The 25838-nt window shown below is 39.7% G+C and overlaps 1 protein-coding gene across 2 annotated transcripts in view; it reads left to right on the top strand.

Moving 5' to 3' along the window:
• The window catches only part of Dars1 (aspartyl-tRNA synthetase 1), a 52659-nt gene that overhangs the window by 5123 nt on the left and 21698 nt on the right, over window positions 1-25838 (top strand). For both annotated transcript variants that reach the window (XM_085840823.1, XM_085840831.1), the window contains exons 4-7: window positions 6961-7063; window positions 19926-20028; window positions 22335-22415; window positions 24312-24371. In XM_085840823.1, coding sequence (XP_085696949.1) covers window positions 6961-7063; window positions 19926-20028; window positions 22335-22415; window positions 24312-24371 — 347 coding nt within the window. The remainder of the gene's footprint in view (window positions 1-6960; window positions 7064-19925; window positions 20029-22334; window positions 22416-24311; window positions 24372-25838) is intronic.

The following is a 25838-nucleotide window of genomic DNA, read 5'->3' as shown; positions in this document are numbered from 1 at the left end:
AGCACTGGATCAAAGGTGTGAGTCATTGTGTTGAGCTCAAGCACTTTTTTGTTGTTTTATTTGTTTGTTTTTGGAGGCAGGGTCTTTCTGTGCAGTTATGGTAGCCTGAAACCCTATGTAGATCAGGATGGCCTTGAACTCACAGAAATCAACCTGCCTTTGCTAGGATTAAAGATGTGTACCACTATGCTTGGCTCTTTTTCTTCATTTTCTTTTAAGATTGTTGTATTGAGCCATGGCGCACGCCTTTGATCCCAGCACTCGGCAGGCAGAGGCAGGCGGATTTCTGAGTACTAGGCCAGCATGGTCTACAAAGTGAGTTCCAGGCCAGGACAGCCAGGGCTACACAGAGAAACCCTGTCTCAAAAAACAAAACAAAAAGATTGTTTTATTGAGCTGCCTGACATGGGTGCTAGAAACTGAACTCTATTCTTCTGAAAGAACAAGTGCTCTTAGCCTGCTGAGCCATCTGTCCAGCTCCATACTGTATTCAAATAATGGGACGATAGAAAGCCGGACCATGACTTCCTTCAGACCTACTCCTCTCCCCTCTTTAAAAAATAACTCTTGTCCATGTGTCTTAGGTTTTGTTTGCTTGTTTGCCTAATTGTTTGTTTTGGGTTTTTTGGTTTTGTTTTTTTTGGTTTTTCGAGACAGGGTTTCTCTGTGTAGCCCTGGCTCTCCTGGAACTCACTTTGTAGACTGGCCTCGAACTCAGAAATCCGCCTGCCTCTGCCTCCAGAGTGCTGGGATTAAAGGAGTGCACCACCATGCCCAGCTTGCTTTTAACTTTTTAAACTTTATACAGGATAATGTATGCTACTTCTGGTTCTCTGTGTGTAAGTAAGGCAGTGCCTTATAGGACATTGAACTAAGCAAATCATGGCCTTCAATGTCACTGCCAGAGCCAAAGAAAGAACAGTTGTGTTTGTTAGCACATGGCCAGAACTTGGTACTGATCATCATAAGTACCTGTGGGAGTAGTTGGAGTGGACAGTTCTGTGCCAAGACACTAGTACTGGCTTTTCTGTCCTGGGTTTTCAGAATCCTTTTGAGCAGACGATTTTAAAGCTGTGGTATTTAGAAATACTTTCACAGAGATAGCTTGGAACTGTGGCCCTGAAGTTGACTGTAGGTCTGTTGTGTTAATGAAGCCTACAAACATGAAGTGAGGGATAACAGTTTCCATTCTTTTCTGTGAATAGTTATGTAATGAATGTCTTTGTCATTATGACTTTTGTCCATACTTAATTTCTTTTACATACATCCTAAGAAATGTATTTTTTGAGCTGGGTGGTGGTGACACAGGACTTTTCTTCCTAGCACTGGAGAGGCAGAGGCAAATGGACCTCTGTTAGTTCAAGGCCAGCTTGTCTACAGCCAGGACACCCAAGACTACACAAAGAAACTCTTATCTCAAAAACCAAAAAAGAATGAGAAAATTTACTAAAATATAATTACATCATGGCCATTGCCAGATTGCCCTTCAATTAGCATGGGCTACGATTACTTTTAGCCAGTTACAGTTGAATGCTTTTTACTTAATTCTTTGAGCATTGAATATTCTTTTTTTTTAAATGTGCTCATTTGAGAAGTAAATAACATATTGCCATCATTTGCTTCAACTTTTGTTGCTCTCAAAGCACTAACATCTTGTTCCTTACAATTAACTTTTGTGGTTGCTTTGCTGTGGTGGTGGTGGTGAGGCGGGAGTTGTTGTTGTTGTTGCTGTTTTGAGACAGGGTTTCTCTGTAGCCCTGGCTGTCCTGGATCTCACGCTGTAGACCAGGATGACATCACAGAGATCTTCCTGCCTCTGCAGCCTCCCAAGTGCGGGGAAAGGTGTGACTCACTGTGCCAGGATGATTTGTTTTCTTTTTCTTTCATGTTACCTGTTTTGAATTATTGTCTGGTTTTTTGTTTGTTTTTGTGAGGGGTGATTCAGTGTTCTTATAAACCTTTAAGAACTTTATATGCTAGTCCTATTAATTTTTGTTCAGGTCCCTTAGAACTGGGTTATGTAGGGTTTTGAGCTGCCTTGTGGGTAGTGGGGCTCAAACTTGGATTCTCTGGAAAAGGAGCTAGTGGTCTTAACTGCTGGGTCCAGTCTCTCCATTAATAATATATTACTATTGTATAATTTAGTCCTTGGTTTCATTGTTTACTGGTTTTCTTTTTGGAACAGTGTTCTCAGGTTCTCTCCGGATGAGCTGCTTTGCCTTTCTTTGTTTAGGTTTGTTTTAGTTGTTTGGGGCTTTTTGTTTGATTGGTTTTTTTGTTTTTAGATATAGTGTCCCATGTAGCCCTGGGAGGCCTCAACCTCAACTATCTGACTATTGATTATCTTGTTCACCTCCAGAGTTCCAGGATTATAGCTATCTACCACCACACCCAACTTTATTTTCCCGCTTTGGTAGATTTTGTTTAGAGTCTCTCTGTAGCCTGGTGCTTGGGTCTTGGCCTTCACAGATGTGGCAATTTGGTGACCTGGTTTTGCAATTTAGGATTAGGGCAGAGTGAGCTCAAGGGGACTCTCACTGCTCAGCCCCTCCTTCCTGCTCTGTGGCCTTTTTGTTGCAATATGGTTTTTGTTTTTAGTAGAAGAGATTTAGGATTTTACCTAATTAAGGAATATTAAACTTTTTTTTTTAAAGTACTTTGCCCCTTCATAGTTTCTTTCCAGTAGCAGATGTGTCAGATCTTGGGATGTTTGTTTCCTTCTGTGTTTAACTCCTAGATGCCCCCACATTACTCCTCTGTGTGTTGAATCCCACCCTAAGGGTGAATCTTGAGTGTGGTTTTTTTTTTTTTTTTTTTTTTTAGTTTTTCGAGACAGGGTTTCTCTGTGTAGCCCTGGCTGTCCTGGAACTCACTTTAGACCAGGCTGGTCTCGAACTCAGAAATCCCCCTGCCTCTGCCTCCCGAGTGCTGGGATAAAAGGCGTGCGCCACCACGCCCGGCTCAAGGGTGAATCTTGAGTGTAGTTTTTTTTAGCCCTGACTTTTCCTTTTGTGCCTTATCTATGATTATGTAATTTAATTTTTTTTATTTTTTATTTTTATTTTTGCCTAGAAAGACCACTCAGTGGTAAAGTGCTTGTTGATTCAGCATAAGGCCCCGAGTTCAGATGTCTAGAACCTACCCTTAAAAGCCAGACACTGTGGCATACACCTAGAACCCCAGCACTGAGATGGTAGAGGTGAAGACAGGTGGGTTCCTCTAAGCTTCCTGGACAGCCAGTATAGTCAGAGTGACAAGCTTCAGGTTCAGAAACTGTCTGAGTTACATCCTGAGAGTCCATATGGCAGAAGAAAAGAACCAACTCCTGCAGGTTGTCCTGTGACTTGCGGGGGTGGGGGGTGGGGGGCTGCTATTGAGGAAAGACATCCTGCCCTCCACATGTGCTTACATAGGGAAGCACACCAGCCCACACATATGTGCATACTTTACATACATGTTTGTTTTGTTTTGTATTTTGAGACAGGGTTTCTCTGTATAGCCTTGACTGTCCTGAAACTCACTCTGTAGATCAGGCTGGCTTCGAACTCAGAAATCCACCTGCCTCTGCCTCCCGAGTGCTGGGATTAAAGGTGTGCGCCACCACTGGCTACGTACATATTTTTAAAAATCTTTTTAATTAAGAAAGATTTTTATTATAGAAAGGGTGTGTGTTTGTGTATATGTGGTGGTTTGTTGTTTGTTTTGTTTCTCAAAGTTTCATTATGTACTCCTGGGTGGCCTAAAATGTCACAGTATAGAAAAAGTAGACCTTGACCTCATAAGTGTTGACCTGACTCTGCCTCTAGGGTGCTGAGAGTAAAGATGTATACTAGCATGCCCAGACTATAGAAAGTTTTAAAACTATAGAAAAATAGAAGAGCAAAGTTCCCTGTTATTTTATCAGCAGTTACTAGCCACATTTTGATGTTTTTCCTTATCAATTTTAACATACTTGGTTTTTATGTAATTCAAAAAATATTTTGTGTGTATGAGTGTTTGCATGTATATATGTGCACCACATATAAATAGTGTTTAGGCCATCAGAAAAGTTGTTGGGTCTCCTGGACCTGGAGTTAGAGAGAATTATGAGTTGACATGTGGGTTCTGGGAACTGAACCTGGGTCCTTAACAAGAGCAGCAATTACACTTAACTGCTGAGCCATCTCTCTACCCCCTTAAAATACTTATTAACAAAAACAAAATTGGAACTATGTATACAATTTGATCAGTTTTATCATGTAAATGTTTACTGAATATTTATCATCATATACTCAGCGTTCCACATAAATTGTATATAGTTATCCACCTACAAAACAGGAATGATAAGCAACCCTCAAATAAGCTGCCAATATTAGAAATACTATTAACAAAAAAATTAATAGCATTAAGGGGCTCTGCCTTTAAATATATCATCCTCAAGAAAAAAAATATGGGGCTGGAGAGATGGCTCAGTGGGTAAGAGCACCCGACTGCTCTTCCGAAGGTCCAGAGTTCAAATCCCAGCAACCACATGGTGGCTCACAACCATCCGTAACGAGATCTGGTGCCCTCTTCTGGAGTGTCTGAAGACAGCTACAGTGTACTTACATATAATAAATAAATCTTTAAGAAAAAAAATATATACATGTGTGTGTGTGTGTATATATATATATATTTTTTTTTTTTGGTTTTTCGAGACAGGGTTCTCTGTGTAGCCCTGGCTGTCCTGGAACTCACTCTGTAGACCAGGCTGGCCTCGAACTCAGAAATTCACCTGCCTCTGCCTGCAGAGAGGCGTGCACTACCACACCTGGTTTGTAAATTTTTTTAAGATTTATTTATTTTATGTATATGAGTACACTGTCGCTGTCTTCAGACACACCAGAAGAAGGCATCGGATCCCATTACAGATGGTTGTGAGCCACCATGTGGTTGCTGGGAATTGAACTCAGGACCTCTGGAAGAGGAGTCAGTGCTCTTAACTACTGAGCCATCTCTCCAGACCATAAATTATAAATCTTTATATTAAGAAAAGTAAACCTTTGAGAAGTATGCTAGTCTCCATTTTGCAAATGAAGAACAGAGACCCACAGTGGCTTAATAGTTTTCCCGGGAGACCACTTTGTAGAAGTGATAGGATGTTGTCCCTGATCTTTAGAGTTCAAAGTCTTCCTGGGATGGTAGTGACCCATGTCTTTAATAATCCCAGACCTGTTCCTAGTCTACAAAGCAAGTTCCTGGACAGCCAGGGAGCCACAGAGAAATCCTGACTTAAAAAATCCATCCAGTAAATCATACAAACAAAAAACAGGTTTCAAAGTTTTTTACTCTATCAAAGGGTTTGGTGGAGTGTTAAATCCTTAGTGTTGACCCTTTTGTAAACTCCTTAGACCTCTCCATTCACTCAGAGTCCTTTGTGCTGGTTTAGAGCTGTATTGTATTGCTGGGCAGCTTTATAATGCAGGGAAGGCTGGACTGCTTTTGTATGAACTACAACAGCTAAAATGCTGGTTTCTCTCAGCCTGCACTGGGTTTATAATAAGCACACCACCTTCCATTTCTCCATACATTGTGTTCTAAGTGGGACAAGATCCAGCTGTGGGTTCTATAGTATATATAGTATAGTAATATTCTTAGATAATGTCATTTTGATCATGTGCACGTTTCTGGGGTCATTTTTATCATCCAGTATCTTCAATGCCTTTGAATTTGTTTAATTTTAACTTGCATGTGAATCAAATTGTAAAATATGAGGGAAAAGTTAGTGTCCTTTTTCATGATAAAAATATGCCAATTATGTGACTGCAAGGTCAATAAATTCTATCTCTGTTGACATTCTTCCTGCAATCTACCTTTCTTAATCTTAAAATTTTTTTATTTGTTTTTGTTTTGTAGTTACAGATCAAGCTTGTCTCAAACTCAGAGATCTTTCTTCCTCTGCCTCCAAAGTGCTGGGATCAAAGGTGTGGGCCAAAATGCCTAACTAACCTGTCTTTTAAATTCATGATTGCACTGTGGTACACATTTTAAAATACTGTGTGTTGAAAGTAGTGACTATTTGCTTCCAGTTTTTGCTTCTTTTTTTTTCTCCCAAGGTTAATTCTTAATATAAAGGAATAATTAAAAAAAACATACCCTTGTGGTGTTTTATATGATAGTCTGATAAGACAAGTGCTCTTGGAAAGATTAATTCATTTTTATGAGGAAATAGTTTTCTAGAATTTGATCAGAGATTTAAAATGACCTGCTTTGGAAGAAGAGGGATGGATGATACAGGATGCATAAGTAATATTTTTCAGATTAAGAATAAGAAATGACAGCTCTGTATGAAAGGAGGGGAAGCAAACGGTCAGCATACCTGAAAATATAATTGGTTACAGGACTTACTAAAAGGTGGCATTTTACTGGCAAAAGTAAAATTGCTTGAAGATTTAAAACGTAGGACTATTGCAGAGGACAAGTGAGTGGGGAAGTGGAATGCAACAGGAGCTATCCTGCTAATCTGTGTGCTCTTTAAAATGTCCTTTGGCAGAAAGAACTCTGTAGATGGACCACCGCAAAGCGCACTGTCCTCTGACTAGTAAACACTTGCTTAGCACTTTTGTGATTGCATGATTGAAGTTTCCATGGCAGTTAGCTCAGCCTCCTTGCCTGTAGAATATAGAAGCATTAGTTGAATAGTGAAAGTCATCTGAAATAACTTGTAATTTGTTCAATGTTATAGAATAATCATCTAGATTTATGTATCTCTATGTTCTCAGAAGAAACCTGTCAAATGCACTTTTTGTTATTCATAAAAACTAGTGTTTCTGTGATTGTCAGTTGAGTGTGGGTATTTTGGCTTTGAAAGCTGATAGATGAACATACACATATACCTGATGAGTGTATAAATTTTGACCTAGTCTTAAAGTAGAAAGGCATTTCCTTTGTAAAACCTGAGTTAATATGTTTCTGATGTACCGTGTTCTCTGTCTCATGCAGGGAAGCAGTGCTTCTTAGTCCTGAGGCAGCAGCAGTTTAATGTCCAGGCTCTTGTGGCAGTGGGAGACCATGCAAGCAAGCAGATGGTTAAATTTGCTGCCAAGTAAGTAAGCAATTATATCCTGTTGTCAGAATAAACAATGGTGGGAACCAAGACTCCCAGGGGTTTGGACCATTTTCATACATTAACATCAATGCTTCGTTTGTTTAAAAATGTAGTTATTTAAATTGTCAGTTCAGTGTTGCTTGAATACATTAAACTCACAAAGGAGAAAATATGGAGCACAGGCTTGTGATTCATTTGGAATTGCTGAAGCTGCACTCTTCACAGACAAGTCACATTACTTTTAAGTAGAGCAACAAAAAGCCTGGCATCCTGAACAGGGCACAGCAACTTGAGTTTGCTGTATTTGCTGAGCTCCCTTCCCCCACCCCTTTGAGATGCATAATGAGCAACAAGTTTTCTAACTAATAAAAGTATGTAAAGAAAGACAATGTGCTTTTGCAGATGATTTCCTCCTGAAGGAAGTCAAACATGTATTAATAATGTTACAGCTTTTAACTTTGACACCAAAGAGTCTAGGGGAAAAAAGAGATAAAACTTGCTTTTTTCCTAGCTGTAAAGGAATTGCTGCCTGGCTCAGAGCTCTATAGAAAAACATTGTTTTGTTTTAGTTGCAAGAAGCAGGACATTGAGATAGGAAAGAGGGGTGGTTAGGTACTCTGACTCTTCGTGGTTCACGATGTAGCCATTTTGTTAGCATGTTTTTCTTAATTTAGTATTCTCATGATAATGATTAAAGAGCCATGGGGAAATGAATGGATGATCTTTTTTGTTTTCTCTCTCTTTTTTTTTTTTTTTGAGACAGTGATTCCCTGTGTAATCTTAGCTGTCCTGGATCTTGAGCTATAGACCAGGCGGGCCTCGAACTCATAGAGATCCGTCTACCTCTGTCAAGTACACTGTATATATACATACACCCGGGATTAAAGGCGTGTGGCACCACTGCCCTTACATTTTAAGTGATAAGTTAAATCTAAAGTAAATCCTGTAAAATATTTACTTAAAGTAAATGGTCATGGAAATCACAGATGGCCATGCTAAATTGTATTTAAAATACTTGGCAAAAATCAACCTCAGACAAAAAGATCTATTGATTTTTGTCTTTTATATATTATTTAGTTCTGGGAAACTAATAAATGATACTGATGGTTTTACATAGCACACACTTCCTCTATCGGGTTGTTATAACTTTAGGGCTAGATTCCTACATCTATAATATATTATAGTTGAAAAACCTTATGAAAATCCATTAACCCTAGCTGGCTGGCTGTTGGTAGTACATGCCTTTAATCTCAGCACTCTTGAGCTGGAGGCCATCCTGGTCTACAGAGTGAGATCCAGGATATCCAGGGCTACACAGAGAAAGAAACCCTGTTTCGAAAAACTAAAAAAGAAGAAGAAAATCAATTAACCCTTAATATTCACTGAGGGGTTCCCTACTGATTGTGGGCACTGGGTATCTGTGATAGCTAGTGTGGTCCACAAAAAGTATTCCTTTTATTCAGATCATTCAGGAATCCCGAGAATTAAACAAGTAACAGTAATTGATATATTAGCCCAAACTTACTACCTGGTAAAAGTACTTACAAATAGTCTTGCAAACAGAATGTAGTTCACCAGTGTCCTGTGTTTATAAATTAAAGAAAGGCCATGCTTTCATTGCACAAGTGATAGTCAAGGGTGATATCAGCTGGTCTAGCCAGTTGTAAAGTACTTGGAGCATACCTGTGTTCAGTACCCAAGAACCCACTGAAAAAATCCAGGCATGGTGGTGTGTTCTTATTATCCCAACACTGGGAAGGCAGAAACAGGAGGATCCCTGGAGCTCACTGATTAACCAACCTATTGTGCAAGGCAAGACCCAGGACAATGCGAGACCCTTCCTCAAAATACTGGTAGTTTGAGGAATGATACCTACATGGTTTTGTCCTCTGACCTCCATGGGCATTCACCTACTCACAAATACGAGAAATCAATTTTCTTTTAAACAGAGAAATATAGATAATTCTACATTCATGATTTATAAAGTAGAACTCAATGAAGATCTAGATGGCATTCATACTTAACAGTTAGGCTGTAAGATTTTGTTGTTGATCCTTTGGTTTTGTTTTGGTTGGTTGGTTTTTTGAGACACAACTTGCCTCTGCTTCCCAAGTGCTAGCATTAAAGGCACATGCTAAAACAATTTTAAAGCATGTATCTATTTATTTAGTGCATTAAAAATTAGACTTTATACAGTTAGCAATGTGTGGGAGAAAGTAAGCTATCGCAGATTATAAAATCTTTAGTTATGTACAAGTGATATTGTCAATTTTATGCAATAGCTTTAGTACATCATACTTGCATTATAATTGTATGCTTTTGGCACTGATATACTAAAGGATTAAGCAGAGTAATGAATTGTGCGTGTATTGGTGGCTTTTGTGGTGACAGTTCTTGTAACCGAGTTCTTGTCACGGTGGTATACGGTAGTTGTGTGGGTTGCTTGATAAGACAATTTTCTTAAAAATATTGCGGCAACCACCAGATGAGTTAAAGCACTGCTTTGGAGTCTTTGTGTATCTGTCTCTTTAACAAAGGAAATACAGGATTGAAATACTGAGTTGTTTACACGGGAGCAGAGGTATGATAAGGGAGTTCTGGGTGAGGAACAGGATGATGGGGAGCAGTGAGGAAGGGGTCTAAGAGAAGACCTCCAGCAGGATGGGGGAACAGTGGGGTTTACACAGTAAAGGGAAGTATTTTGAATTCATTGATACAAAAAAAATTTTCCAAAGGAGGAATTAAGTTTTCTAACATTAACACTAATATTTATTTCATTTTTTTTATAAAACACAAGGACCTTCCCAAGGAATCACCCCATATTTAAAAGCTGTTGAAACAATAGGAGAAAAAGGAGTTATAACTGAGTTTCTTGTTTGCACTGACAGTCACTTTTTCTGAATAATCTCAGTAATAAAAAAATTTAATAGTTCTAAACGTGGAACCTTTATGCTACCAGATAGATCTAATAATCTCACATACTTTTGATAATGAGGCTTTGGCCTTTTTCTTACCAGCATGGCCTTTAGCAGTGTAATGTAAAATTCACCGCACTCCCTTTGTGAGGAATGAAGTGCAGACTCCCCCAGCGAAGCAGCTGTGTGGTAATACAACTGTTGGGGAAATGCAACGATAGACTTAGAAGTCAGAGTCACTGTCTTCCGCTACGCACCTGTAAAGCTCACACGTCGGCTGGCGGGTCGGTGGGTCCTGTCGCTCGATGCCCTGCCTTGCAGGTATTTGTCACACATCTGTACAATTGCTCTCTGTTCTTCCAAGAGAAAGTGTTCCCAGGACATTCAGACATGAGCATCCTATAAAGTTACATTTTTCAAAAAATGGGACTTAAGACATTGTCAGTTCTGTTGTGTGACATATACATTCCTAAAAATCACTGTGCAGCATGAAATTGGGCAATAAGATCACAGTTTATGGGTGAGGCTAATGGCATAATGCTGAGAAACTTAATGGCTCTGTTTGTTTGCTTGTTTGTTTGTTTGTTTTTCAAGACAGGGTTTTCTCTGTGTAGCCCTGGCTGTCCTGGAACTCACTCTGTAGACCAGGCTGGCTTCGATCAGAAATCCGCCTGCCTCTGCCTCCCAAGTGCTAGGATTAAAGGCGTGCGCCACCACTGCCTGGCCTTTAATGGCTCATTTGTAAAGGGCAAGAATATGACTTTTTAAAGGTAGGTTGAACAGTTTTACAAATGTTAGGTGGTTAGTAAATACATAGTAAGTATGGCACTTTACTTTGAGAAAAATATCTGTAATTTGCTTGTGAAAGAAATGTAGCTTCTGTTGTTGTGAAGTAATTGTGGAAGCTGCCTGGAATTGGAGGGAAGGTGGAACATCAAGTGCAGATGGATATAGCTAATAACATTGGCCTCGTGGTTCTCATTGGTGTTGCCTAACACAGACAAATACAGTTGGCATTGTTCTTAAACAAGTGTTACATCTTCTTGAAAAACATCTTGCCTGTTTGCTAACTACTCCTGTGTGGGAATGAAGAAAATAACAGGAGTGGAAGATGGCTTCGGAGTTTAGGGAACTCGTAGATATAACCCTACTGTTCTCTTAGACCCCTTCCCTCAAGGCTCTCCATCATCCTGTACCTCACCCAGAACTCCCTTATCTCTGTTCCTTTCTCTTCCCCTTGACTGGCAATGTCTGTAAGTCCCTTGTTCTACAGATTCCTGGTGCTTTTCTCACACCCAGACTGAGGCCATTGTGTGGGATCATGACCTGATCTGCCACTCAGTTGGACCTGTCTATATATTCTACCTGATAGTGGGGATTAAGATTGAAGACTTACAGCCTTTAGATACTTTCATTAGTTAGCAGAATTCTTGAGGATATTTGCTTTTTATTCTCTCTTTTATAAGTATAATTACCCAAGAAAAAATTGGAAAACAGTGAGTTCCATAAAATATGCAGTGGCCTCCTATTAAGATCAAAACAACACATGACCAGCTTCTAAACCAGTTCTGGGTGTTGTGCTTAAATAAAATGAAAAGCTTACTTATGTTTTTAGCTGACGTTAAAAATTTGAGGACCAATGAAGCATGAAGTGATTGAAAAGAATATTTTGTAGCACATTGTTTGGCGGAAGCCAGCTGCTTAGGGAGTGGGCCAGCTAACAGTGCTGCCAGAATCTGGTTTAGAAAATAATACCCACAGAAATACGTGTATGAAGAAAAGGCTGCTTTTAACCCTCACTTTATGTTTAATTCTTTCCTGGGTCACTTTTTACATATGAAATACTTGTGGCTGTTTTTACTGCAGAGAGAGGACCTGAACTCTGTTGGCTCTCTAGGTGTTTCCATTTTGAAGATTGCAACCCAAGGACACTGGACAATAAATCGTGAACTTACTCTACAAAGTGGGGGAAAGAATGGTATTTATATGTTAATTCCATGCAGCCCTATGTTTAACCCTATTCCCATTGGTCTTTTACCAGGTGGAGAAAAGCTAGGACTCCACTATTAAAAATACCAAATCAGATAGGTCCAGCTGGGGTTTCCTAATCACTTAAAAGGCAAGAATCAAGGTCACTTGTAATATCTTAAGTAGATAATGATCTTAGCATTTACTTTAGATATTAAATCTGAGGCCTTATTGACTAAACTGTATTGCTAATTTTGAGCTTTTGAAATTTTTTTCCTTGAAAAGAAACATTGGAATTTAATGTGGAGGGAAATGTGTCCTGGGATCGTCCAGTTTATCAATGTTCTCACCCAAAAGTTGGCTCACTAATTAGATTCAGTGCCATAGGACGCTCGAGCAGATCATTTTAATCAATCTGTTAGATCAATTTTCTTGTGACTGAAAGAGCAGAAAAATGAAGCAGCTGAATGAATTACACAGAGAGGTTGGCACATCCGCCTCCATAGGGATTTTAAGGCCAGAATCTTAATTGTGTGTCTGAAATGGTTGACGGTCTTTCTGAAATGAAATTTCTCGGGAAGCAGAAGACTGAGCTTTTGACCTCACTTTACTTTGTCACCTGATTCTTTAAAGAGCTGAGCAAGAAGTCGGACTTTTTTTTCTTTTGAAAAAAAGTTTTTAATTCATTATCATTTGTGTGAGTTACAATTAAGTCTTATAAAGGCAGTTTTTTGGATTTGTTTGTTTTTATTTTGGTAAGGTGCTCTGGAAGCCATTCAGTATCAAGTATTAATGGCGGACAACAGTTTATATAAATGCAAGTTTTTGAGGCTTAAGGCTGATTTTGTAGCAGCAGCTTTAAAGAGCTATAACTAATATGGATAGTAATTTCAATGTTTGTTTTGTTAGAGACAGTCTCTCACCTTGTACCCTGGCTGGCCTGGAACTTGCTGTGTAGACAAGTTTGACTTGGAACTCACAGAGCTCTGCTGGCCTCTGCTTCAGTAGTTTTTAAAGTTAAGAATTACGTATTATTCTTCATGCTCACTCTACCTCAAACATCAGGCTGTTTTGACTCTGAAAACAAAGTTTACTCTGTACATAAATATATGTGCTTGGCTTTATTTTTCTTTGTATTAGTCACTGTGGTTAAATGATTTACTGCTAGAGGCTGAGTCACAAGTATATTCCTCATTCTCTAGTGAGTCACCTAGCTACATACTAGTTTTGTTTCCTTTCCTTCCTCTGAGATTATGTCACCTAAAGTAGATAGTTCACTGGTTGGTAGGTATAAACATTCTGTTTTACTACTTTGTAACTATTAGAGCTGTGAATAGGAAGACTATTACTCAGAAGTCTCACTGACTTAGAAAACTTACTTATTAACATCTGCACTGGTCCAGGCACTTGGCCAAACTTGTCAACCAGGGAAAAAGATTAAAAACTATGGAAACATATTAGTTTGCTGGTAAGAGTAAATACTTACCTAGAGTTGAGACCCAAAGAAGCCAAATATCCACTTGGATAAGTTGGTAGCTTAGGCTAAGCCTTTGCATTGTTATTCATTACTGCTCCTTGAACCTACATGCTTTGACTCTTTGTTGGAACAAGTTGCTATCTGCTAGGGAAGAAATGACTATGTAGCTTTGTCCTGAAATTTTGGATAAAGGTATGCTTTAAAAATTAGTCTAGGGAGCCGGGCAGTGATGGCACATGCCTTTAATCCCAGCACTTGGGAAGCTGAGGCAGGCGGATTTCTGAGTTCCAGGCCAGCCTGGTCTACAGAGTGAGTTCCAGGACAGCCAGGGATACACAGAGAAACCTTGTCTCGAAAAACAAAAAAAAAACAAAACAACAACAACAAAAAAATTACTCTAGGAAGCCTGGAGAGATAATTCAACAATTAAGGGAGCGAATTATTCTTACAGAGAACTGGATCTGATTATCAGCTGCATAGCAGCTCATAACTGTTTATAACCCCAGTTGCAGGGGATTTGACATCCTCTTCTGGCATCTGTAAGCACTGTGCACATATGGTGTGAAGGCAAAAAAACCCATGTACAAATGTATAAGTAATTTTTTTAAAAACTTAAGTCTAGGGCTGGGAAGATTTCTCAGTGGGTAAAGCATTTGCCATATCAGTCAAGCTTGTGGACCTGATTTTGAATCACCCATGTAAATAATGGACACAGTATCCTACAGGTCTGTAATCCCAGTACTTCTACAGGGATATAGAAGTAAAAACAGGAGACTTCCTGGAAGCTCTGGCTGGCTAGCCTGGCATACAAAGCAGGAAAATGATAAGAAGACCCTGTCTCAAATAAACTAGAAGGCAAGGATTGGCACTGTAAGTTATTCTCTGACCTTAGGAGCTCCATACACACATAAGATTAAGTCTGAAATTTGATGTCAGAAATTCCCAGCTAGTTTATGGCATTAAATCACCTAGCTTAAATATAATTAATGACTTATTATTTCATACAAAGATTCTGCTGAGCTCTGCTGAAGTTGACAATATTAGGGCATCAAACTATATCAGTGCTATTGAAGAAGGTAATAAGATTCCTGAACATTGGAAAACTCTTAGCAGATGGCCCATTACTTGGTGTCACAAAGCTTTAGAGAAACATTGTAACCCATAGGGTCTTAAGAATGAAAGTGTAGCCAGATGTGGTGGCACACGCCTTTAATCCCAGCACTTGGGAGGCAGAAGCAGGCGGATTTCTGAGGATTTCTGAGTTCGAGGCCAGCCTGGTCTACAAAGTGAGTTCCAGGACAGCCAGGGTTACACAGAGAAACCCTGGGGGGAGGGGGGGAGTCTCAAAAAAAGAATGAAAGTGTATTGTTTGCAAGTGTGAAGATATATTTAAATTTAGTGCTAATTTTTGGTTTAGTAACAAATAACCTTTGACTTATTTGTGGCCAGCTGCATGTGGTCAGCTGATTATTTAACTTCTTAGGATCTGGGTGTTTTGTTTTGTTTTGTTTTTTCATCTTTAAATGATAATCCCTACCTTATGGGCACTTGTAAAGTGTAAATGGAATGGTGTTTGTGTGCCTCAAGCACTAAACATAACTGGAACTTAGAAGGAAATGGCTGAGTGATAATTCGGGCAGTGCTGTAGAGATTTGCAGTGACTTTTATGAGCTACAAAATAAAAGTGTGTTAAGCTTCTTCAGCATTTAAAAAAATACAAATAAATTCAACAAACTATCGTGAAATGATGACATAAAGTTTATGACGCATTCCATATTCTCTGCAAATGAGAGAGAAAAAAATGTGGAGTTATGTACCAAATAGAAACCAGTGACCGGGCTGGAGAGCTGGCTCAGTGGTTCAGAGCACCCACTGCTCTTCCAGAGGTCCTGAGTTCAATTCCCAGCAACCACATGGTGGCTCACAACCATCTGTAATGGGATCTGATGCCCTCTTCTGGTGTGTCTGAAGACAGCTACAGTGTACTCAGACAATAAATAAATAAATCTTTTAAAAAGCAAACAACAAACAAACAACAAAAAACAAAGAAAAAAGAAACCAGTGACCATAGAGGATAAAGTTGTATTAGCATTTGAATCTGGATAATAAGTAAATATTATTTTGTAATTAAAAATAAGGTGGTTTTTAAAAATTATTTTTATTTTATGTGTATGATTATTTGCATGTTTGTAAGTATACAATGTGTGTGCATGGTACTCAGGAGGCCAGAGAGTATGGTGGGTCCCTTGAACTATGAGTCTCCAGAGGTGGGTGCTGGGAACTGAACCTGGGCCTCTTCAAAAGCAACAAGGTCTCTTAACTACTAGACCCAAAAAATAAGTTTTAAAACTATATTTTCTTAACTTTTTTTTTTTAGATTTATTTATTATAAGTACACCCTAGCTGTCTTCAGATACTCCAGAAGAGGGCGTCATACCTGGTTACGGATGGTTGTGGGCCACCATGTGGTTGCTGGGATTTGAACTCAGTGCTCTTAACCACTGAGCCATCTCTAAAAGGCTAGGACTCTGGGTCAGTAAGAAGTAGAATACTTCTCTCTAACAGGAGCAGTAAAGCCCCAGATTCTAGCCTCAGCATAGCCAATAAAGAAAGAGCTTAAAATCTAAGAATATTCTGTCATTCCCAGGTCAGTGACAGTCTAAGCTGGAGGTTTGGTTTGGGTTGATTTTTTAGATAGATTACAGGGTTGCATGTTATACCCCAGCTAGCTTCTAATTACTTTGTAATTTAGGACTTTCCACTCATACCAGTCCTCCTACCTCAGCCTTCTAAGTGCCGGCATTGCAGACATTTGCTAACACCCATCCTAGGTGATTCCTTATACTCAGAAAGACAAAACAAAACTGCATGAATGGAGGGAAGGGGGATAAAGGGGGAAGGTGAAAGAGTTGCCACTTGGCCCAGGACCCAACACCAAGAAAAGAAAGATGAGCTGGGTTTTCCCTCCCCGGGATTATATCTTCCCCGTGTGCATGCAGTATTGCCATGCCTTTGACTAGAGTGGTGTGCTAGTTAACATTTTTTCATCTAATGCCCAGGTAGAAATGACAATCTGAGCAATGACCTTCAGATTATCTCCTCGAATTGGAGCCTTTTCACAGCATTTGTGAGTTTTGTTTTGTAGATCTCCAGAGTACAAGGACCTACTGAGGGAAAGAAAATTCACTAATCCACCTTTATGTCCCTTCCTCCTTTTCCTCCCTCCCTCCCTCCCTCTCTCTTCCTTCCCTCCCTTCCTAGCTCCCTTTCTTCATACATTTGTAGTTTCCTACTTTTCTTTCTTTATTTATCTGAAAGGATTAGAAAGTATTTGATCTTCCTAATGTTTACTTTGGGGTTAGCACAGGACCTGTTAGTCTCCTGTTACAGTCTTGTCACCTATGGCATTTGATGTCGCTGAAGATCTCAGTCATGAGAAGGGGCTGACGCTGACAGCCTTGTGTTCTGATTCACTGGCAGTTGTATTATGACTAATTTCAATTTAATACCTAATTAAGTAGATTTTTAAATTTATGTGTATGAATAGTCTGTCCCCATATATCTTTGTGCACCACTTGTGTTCCTGGTGCCTGCAGAAGCTAGAGGAAGGTGTCAGGGCCCCTTAGACTGGAGCTACAGGCATTTGTGAGTTAGCATATGGGTACTTCAAATCTAATTCAGTGTCTGCTGGAAGAACAGCCAGGTGCTCTTTTTTTTTTTTTTTGAAGATTTATTTATTATATGTAAGTACACTGTAGCTGTTTTCAGACACACTAGAAGAGGCCACCAGATCTCATTGCAGGTGATTGTCAGCCACCATGTGGTTGCTGGGATTTGAACTCAGGATCTTCAAAAGAGCAGTCAGTGCTCTTAACCTCTGAGCCATCTCTCCAGCCCCATAAGTAGAATATTTTAAAGACTGGATCAGTTAAAGTTATTTATGTTTTGTATTATGATATTAATATTAACATGAGATCTGGGGACAAAGAAAGGTTATGGTTTAGTGATAATGTTTGTGTATCAAGTTGACAAGGGGTCAGTTGTACTGCTTTTGTTTTTGTGTTTTGTGTGTCAGCACAAGCTAGCATCTGTGGGGGGGAGGGGTTGGGAAGGGCAGGTATCAAGGTCTTTGTGCTTACTGCTGAGCACTAGAGGAGCCAGAGATGTTCCTTCAAAGGGAAGGATGTACAACCTGTTTTCAGCCCAGAAGGCTGGGAGTGGACGTGGTGAATAGCCTGGTTCCCTTTGTGCTATCAGTATGGCTGAGACCACACCAGGTACTCCCCCAGACCCACGCCTTGAGCTTGTCAATCTGTAGAACCCATCTTTATGGAAGATATCACATGTATTTTACAAAGAGTTTCAATGTAGTCACAACTTAACCTTTATTGTTGTGCATACAAGATTAAGTTAATCATCACAGGAAAAGTCAACAAAATATATCTAAAATAAACAACTTGGTGTCAGATTCCTGAGGTTTGGAGTTTGAATCAACATGGGCTACTGAACTGAACTACCTTCTTGCCTCCCACACATTATTATTCTGCTGGCCATGGTGGTCACAGAGACCTCTGCAGGGATCATTTGAGAAGATAGAAGCTCAGCTGAGAAATTGCCCACACCAGAATGACTTGTGGGACTTTTATTTGGCAGGTAGTTTTGTCACTGTGTTGACCCTTAAGTGTGCATGATTGTGCACACTCAGGAAACTTTCAGCCGCTTCCAGGTTCTACTAGAAAGTTTTAGAATTAGTCCTTTGTTATTTCTTATTATGGTTTTTTTTTTCTTATGATTTCACTCATTTCTGCAAATTAGGGGTAGGCAAATGCATAAATTTAGATATTTAAAAATAGTAAATAGATTATCCAAAATTTAATTTCATTCATTTATGAATGAAAAAAAATAGGAAAACAGAACATGACTAACTGTTCCTAGGTGTGGTGGAAGTTTATTACAGATACTTGGGAGAGCATATCCAGAGGCAGGGACATCTGGGAGAGTCCAGAATGGACAGAACCAGACTGAGTTGTGCTGGGGGGTGGGGCCAGGGGAGCTGTTGCAGCAGCCAAGAGGCGAAAAGGTACAAAGAGGGCAAGTAACCAAAATGTTGGATTATTTAGGGAAGAGCAGCCTAACACCCCCCCCACCCCACCCCCAGTTCAGGGTAGGAGGTGGGGTATGCCAGACAGGATGACCTTGTAGAGACTGAAGAAGATAGGGAGAACCTGCGGTCCTCTTTGATATGTTAAATAGGCACCTCTTCCAGTTGTCCCAGGTTTGAAACCTAAGGAAATCTCCAGCCAGTCCTAAGCAGGGGGTCTTTGTTCCCTGTCTTAGTTAGGGGTTTACTGCTGTGAACAGTCACCACAACCAAAGCAAGTCTTAAAAAGGACAACATTTAATTAGGGCTGGCTTACAGGTTCAGAGGTTCAGTCCATTATCATCAAGGCAGGAACATGGCAGCATCTAGGCAGACATGGTGCAGGAGGAGCTTAGAGTTCTGCATCTTCATCTGAAGGTAGACCAGCACTACAGTACCAGGGTTGGGAAATGCTCTTCATGGTAAATGGATCATCAGTAAACCTGATCCTTCTGGGTTACAGGTACCACCTACTTTTAATTACAAATTATGATTTTTCTTTAGGTATTCAGTGATGGCTGTGGTACAGACACTCAAGAGAGAAAAGCTGGTATTAAAGGCATATACCACACTGCCTGACCTGTTCTTTTTTAATAGTTGGTGACAGAATCCTAGGCAGTACAGCTTAGGCTTTCCTTTCCAAACCTTTGTAGATTACCTTGTAGCTTCCTTCCTGTGGTGTTCTGGTATAAAGAGAGCAGTGTGTGGTTTCTAGGGTGTCTAGAAACATCACAGCTACTGAAGATGCAATTCTGGTACAGAATGAAGGGAACTTTTCCATGAACACTAAATCTTATATTTTTCACCAAATACACAAGTATCACATGAGCATTCCTTAAGTGTGAGTGCATATCCAGGTTATCAGTCACAGTCCAGGGGAAAGGTGAGAGGAAAAAAAACCCTTAAGCAATGAAACTGTAATTGCAAAGGACTCGGAACACTTTTTGGTTGACCTTCTTCTATTATTTAATTCCATTACATAACAGTAATTACATTTATTGAAGCCAGTGTTTCTTATTATAGGAAATGCTGATCTTAGTGAATCTCAAGTATAAGAAGGAAAGGGTTTTTTAATAATTCAGAGACTTTACTACATTTCACAGTTCACTCTGTCCTATTGCCTTTTATGTTCTCAAGTATCTTATAAATGGTTACTAAACTGTGGCATCTTTTTTAAAAAGTCATCTCTTTAAACAAGTCTCACAAAGGCTTGTTTTAAGTAGATCGAAGAGGCTGGCTTTGTTGAAACAGTCTCCTGTGTTAAAGAATGGCTTGACATATTCTGCTGCTTAAATACCAAATGAATTCTGGCACCTCTAATGAGATTATTAACGTTGAGGATTTTTTTTCTCTTGACAGCATCAACAAAGAAAGTATTATTGACGTAGAAGGTGTTGTGAGAAAAGTCAATCAGAAAATTGGAAGCTGTACCCAGCAGGATGTTGAGTTGCATGTCCAGAAGGTAACTCATTTATAACTGTGAGGGCTGGAGATAGAGCTTAGCATGCATGGTAACCTGCATTTGACCCATAAGAAAAGAAAGAATAAAAGACACACAGATAAAACTGTATATAGATTTGAGGGATTCTTAGACCGTTTTAAGTCAGATCTTTATGTTCTTAAGTTATAGTTGGGCATATTGGTATACACCTTTAATTGAAGCAACTGGGAGGTAAGAGGTAGGCAGATATTTGTGAGTTTGACGCTATCCTGATCTAATAGTGAAAAACCAAACCAAACAACAAATTGATGTAAATTTCTGAGGTTTATGTTAATCCCTGAATTGGTTAGTTTGTGCTGTGGGACCCACTTACAAGGAGAGAACCAACTCATAAAAAATGGTCCTCTGGCCGAGCGTGGTGGCGCACACCTTTAATCCCAGCACTTGGGAGGCAGAGGATTTCTGAGTTCGAGGGCAGCCTGGTCTACAGAGTGAGTTCCAGGACAGCCAGGGCTACACAGAGAAACCCTGTCTCGAAAAACCAAAAAAAAAAAGTCCTCTGATCTCCACCCTAGTCCAAGATGTGAGCCTAAGTTTTCATATATATGCGCACATTCATATAAATAAATGAATGACTGTTTAAGAAGTTTTCAAGACAAGGGATAGTTTCTTCCCTCCATCAGAAGGAATGTATACAGAGAGACCCCTCCCACAGAGGGGAGGAGTAAAGTACTCTGGAGCTTGCATAAGAATGACGGGTTGGCTCACTTGGAGAGTTCAGGACAGCTAAATTTAATAGGAGTTAATTGTCATGGAACTCTGAGATATAGAAAATCTTGTATTTTTGCTTAGTTGACCTGACCTGACACATTACTATGTTCTTGGTTGAGTCTACTAAAGAAATCCATTTATATTGACAAAAAGGATACATTACCACTGTCTTCCAACTGACAGGCTTTCAGCACTCTACTAAGGAAAACTTTGTGACTTCAAAACAAAACAAAACAAAACATGTATTTTTAATATTTTTATTAGGAAGGATCTACCTCAATGGCAGAGCACATATCTTACATTAGAAGTATCAATAATAAATTTTTAAGTCTTAGAAACGTAAAAGTTTCATCATCATGGTAATATATTTTATATATTAATAATAAAGTATTTTACAACAAATTTAAATTGTGCTGTCTCTCACTCTTATGTATTCAACAGTTACTGCTTGTATATATTTTGTGCCAAGTACTATGTGAACTCAGACCCAGTGAAGGAGAGGGTGGATTTCCACTGGTTATGAAAGTCATAGCCCTTGGGTTCTTCAGCTTGGGATTTGAAGGTCAAGATTGTGTTAACCAAAGGAAGCCTAAAACTTGGGTATAGGGAACCATGATGGATAATTCTACTTTCGAGTAAAGCCTTCTGACACTTTCTCTTAATGCCAAGTGTAATCTACAAATTGAGAGAATATAGCTTCCTTTCTTGACTTAACTAAATAAAGGCAATTCCCTTTTGTGATTCACTGGGAGTAAGTGATAAGGTAATATGTTTTTAAGGGTGCTCAGAAAATCCTTCTTGACTCATAAACTCACTATTTTTCTCACTAAAATGTGAAATTAGTGTGTATTAAGGGGCTTGGACAGCGTAAAAGAACATCCTCTCTGAGGCAGTTCTTGACCAGAAGAGCAGGAAGTGAGATGTGATATTTGATGAGAGGAGGCAGTTAAGAATAAAGAAAGGACGGTGAGTGTAACCTCGCTGCTCGTCGTAGTGGGAAAGGCTGAGTACTGCTAACAGTAATCGCAACCCCTATGTTAATGCTTTGGTTCTTGTGGCAGATTCCATTTTAATTGGAGCTTTGGAATTGATTTCCTTAATCACAGCTTTCGTTTATTATATTGGTGTATACCTAGGGTTTGTAAAATATTTGTTAACTTCAAACAATCCATAAAGCCAACAATATTATCCCTGTGACATAGATTAAAAATGGATATTATCCAGGCTGGATCCACTAATGACTTAGTGGCAATTGATTAATGACTGATGTGGGAGGTTCCTAATTCAATTCCAAGCACCCACATGGCACCTCACAACTGTTTGTAACTCCCGTTCCAGGGAGCCGGACTCCCTCATTCAGACATACATGCAGGTGAAACACCAATGCACATAAAATAAAAGTAAATAATTTATTTTTAAATGGATATTACCTTATTTTATTTCACCAAGTAGTTTCCATTAAAGATGTATGCAAATATTTCATGTAGATTGTCTTTAAACAGAAGATACCAGGTTTTGTTGACTTCTTAGTATTTTTGGCAATTTCTCACTTTCAGATTTATGTGATTAGCTTGGCTGAACCTCGCCTGCCCTTGCAGCTGGATGATGCCATTCGACCTGAAGTGGAAGGAGAAGAGGTAAACTTTGTGTCACATTATCTGCTTGCTCTGGGTACTCTGTAACATTCATTGTAGTAAGTGGACCTGGAAAGTGATTTGAGTTTGTTCTTAAACTTTACAGGGACTAGGCTGTGTAGCTCAGTGGGAGAGGATTAATCTAGTATTCAAGAGGCCCAGGTTCAATTACATTGCTGTTACACCAGCATATCTCTAGAATTTTTTTGGTGTCCTGATTTGTTTTGCAGCTAGGGATACAGGTTAGTGGTAGAGGTTTATCTATCAGGCAGGAGTCCCAAAATCCAAAAGGAAAAAATGTCCTTTTTTATTCTTAAAAATATAAAAGATAACCCCAGAAGTTTTTGTTTTATTGATGTGTTTGTCAATAAAGTATTGCACGCTTGAATATATTTTAGATAAAAAGTAAAAGTGACCAAAACATACTTTATATTTTCCAAAACAAAACTTTCCCATTACAAGTGTGACGTCATGCTAAATATAGACAAAGTGTATAAATATCTGACTAAATACATCTAGGTTCTCATATAGTTCTTGAATTCATAGTGTTGAAAAGTTACCAAGCTTTTACAAAGTTCTCATGAGTGAGAACAAAAAGTATTGTAAGAACGAAAGCGATTGAGCCACATGTGGTGCAGACCATGCCTTAATTCCAGGCAGAGGCAGGTGTATCTCTGAGTTTGAGACTAACCTAGTCTACAGAGCAAGTTCTAGAACAGCTGGGGCTACACAGAGAAACACTGCCTCACCCCCAAAAAGGGGGTGTCTTAGTCAGGGCTTCTATTCCTGCACAGACATCATGACCAAGAAGCCGTTGGGGAGGAAAGGGTTTACATTTCCATACCGCTGTTCATCACCAAAGGAAGTCAGGACTGGAACTCAAGCAGGTCAGAAAGCAGGAACTGATGCAGAGGCCATGGAGGGATGTTCTTTACTGGCTTGCCTCCCCTGGCTTGCTCAGCCTACTCTCTTATAGAACCAAGACTACCAGTCCAGAGATGGTCCCACCCACAAGGGGCCTTTCCCCCTTGATCACTAATTGAGAAAATGCCTTACAGCTGTATCTCATGGAGGCATTTCCTCAACTGAAGCTCTTTTATCTGTGATAACTCCAGCTGTGTCAAGTTGACACAAAAAGTCTGAGAGGGTCTTTGGTAGTGGTTCTGGTGCCCCACTAGGGAGCAGCTTTGGAGAAGGGAAAGAATGCAGTAGTGCTTATCTGTTCCCTCTCATTTTACCATCTCTCTCTGGTTTTGTATATGTGTGTGTATATGCATGTTCCCATGTATGTGGGTACCTGTGTGCATATTGGATGCCAGAGATTGATAGTGGCTGTCTGTCTTCCTTAACCACTCTTTACCTTCGATATTGAGACAGGGTAGCTCACTTTGAACCTAGGCTCGCTGATTAAGCTAGTTTAGCTAGCTCATGTATTACCACCAGGGAAAATTGGGATTCAAAGTCAAGTATTCATCCTTTATATATGCTTTACCCACTGATATTAGTCTAAGTCTCCCTCTCCTTCACTCCCTTTTCTCTTTTGTTGGTGTGTGGAGTGTGGGAGGGTGTATTCAAGACGGAGTCTCACTAAGTTCTGGCTAGCCTCAGACTCACAGAGATCCACCTGCCTCTGCTTCCCAAGTGCTAGCATTAGAGGCATCCCATACCATCCCCAGCATCATTTCTGCCTTCACCAACTTCTCCCTGGCTTCCTTTTTATTTTGTTCATTATCTTGGCTTCTTGATTTCCTTGTACAATATTAGCATACACATCTCTCACTAAAAGGAAACATTGCTTCTTAGAATGGGGTGTAGTGTGTGTTTGTGTACTTGAAAATACTGGTAAAATCTGTTTTTTTATCCCCTCCCACTCACTCCCTCTCTCTCTCTCTTTTAAAGGACGGAAGAGCTACCGTTAACCAGGACACAAGATTAGACAACAGAGTCATTGACCTTAGGGTAGGCCTCATTTGTTTGTTGATAACAATTATGCTAACATTGAAATGGGTGGAGCTACCAGAAAGCTAATTGCCACTTGCCTATGTGTAAGTATCATGATACAGTGTACCTCTGACTGACCCTTCCCACAGAAAGAGCCGCCAGCAACAGGAGCAGGTGAGTACTAGTTCCCAGGGTGCTGACTTGCTTTGAAAACAGCGGATGATTATAAAAACCAATGTTTGGGTGGCTTCCGGGTGATGTCTGCTTTATACTGTTTCGTCAGCACGTGGAAATGTAACCGTTAAAGCCATACAAGATGTGGAAGAAATGCTTACAATTTAGTGCAGCCAGGTAGGGACAGGTGTTATGAAGAAGCGAGTCACTGTCCCTTGCGGTTTACATTGCCGTCTCGTGGGGCTTCTATTTCCTTTTGGTTTGGTTGCAAGTGAAAGAGTTCAGTGGTTTCATCATTGGTTTGTCATCTTTCTTTCCTAATGTCTGACCACATCTTCCTCCTTAAGTATCTATCTCATGCTCAGGTACTTTGCTCCCCCAAGCTCTTTCTGACTTTGATTCTTCTGAAGTTGTGAGTGTCTGTCCCCTTGTAGTACACTTAGTATTTCTTCTGTTTGCTTTTTGTCTTTTTTTTTTTTTCCATTTTAATTAATGTTGAAAAGTAACCTCCTGGTACTGTACTGCCTAGAAAGAAAGCTTAGGTTTTTTCAGGCATTTTGGCTGTAAGGGTTAGATGGACTAGGTTTGCTCATACTGTTTGTTGAACATTGTTGAACTGGCTTATGCTACAAGTTGGCCCAGAAGAATTATGTTAGTGGTGTGGGTGTTTTAATTTAAATGCATTGTCACCATTGAATAATGGGAGTTTTGCTGAGTGCAGTGGCACAGGCCTCTGACCCCAGGTATTTGGGAGGCTGAGACAGAAAGATCACTTGAACCCAGGATTGATCAGGCTTGGTTGTGTGTACCAGTAATCCCAACATTCAAGAGGCTGAGGCAGTAAAAATCAAAGTGTACTTAGATTACATAGGCAATTAGAGGTTAGTCTTTACTATAGTAATGAGACCCTAGCTCAAAAAAACAGAAGAAAAATGAGTTGGAGGCTATCTGGGGCAAAGTATTGTGGTCTGTGAGAGGAAAAGAAGTGTGGGAAGGTTTTCATATTCACATCCAAATGGCTTTTCTTGAGAAGTTGGAGATCCTAGCAGTCCTGGGCCCATGTTGGCTAAAATACTAAGTAGAGTATGTACCTTTTTTGTTGTCCTATACCACCAGGAAGTATTGTGCCTTTATTTCAGTCATAGTGTTTGTCTGATCCTTATAAACACCTTTTTTTCATGTGTTTGTGGTTTTCATGTACATAATGTGTGTATTCCCCTATATGGAGGTACATATGTAAAGATGTATGTGTGTGAGTGCCTGTGCCCTTTTGTGCATCTGTGTGTTGGGGCCTGAGGAGGTTACCCGAGT

This window comes from Mus caroli, unplaced genomic scaffold, assembly GCF_978045245.1.
Source record: "Mus caroli unplaced genomic scaffold, Mus_caroli_1 scaffold_1, whole genome shotgun sequence".
Lineage (NCBI taxonomy): Eukaryota > Metazoa > Chordata > Mammalia > Rodentia > Muridae > Mus > Mus caroli.
Note: the sequence above shows the minus strand (reverse complement) of the source record. Positions and strands in the feature narration are given on the sequence as shown.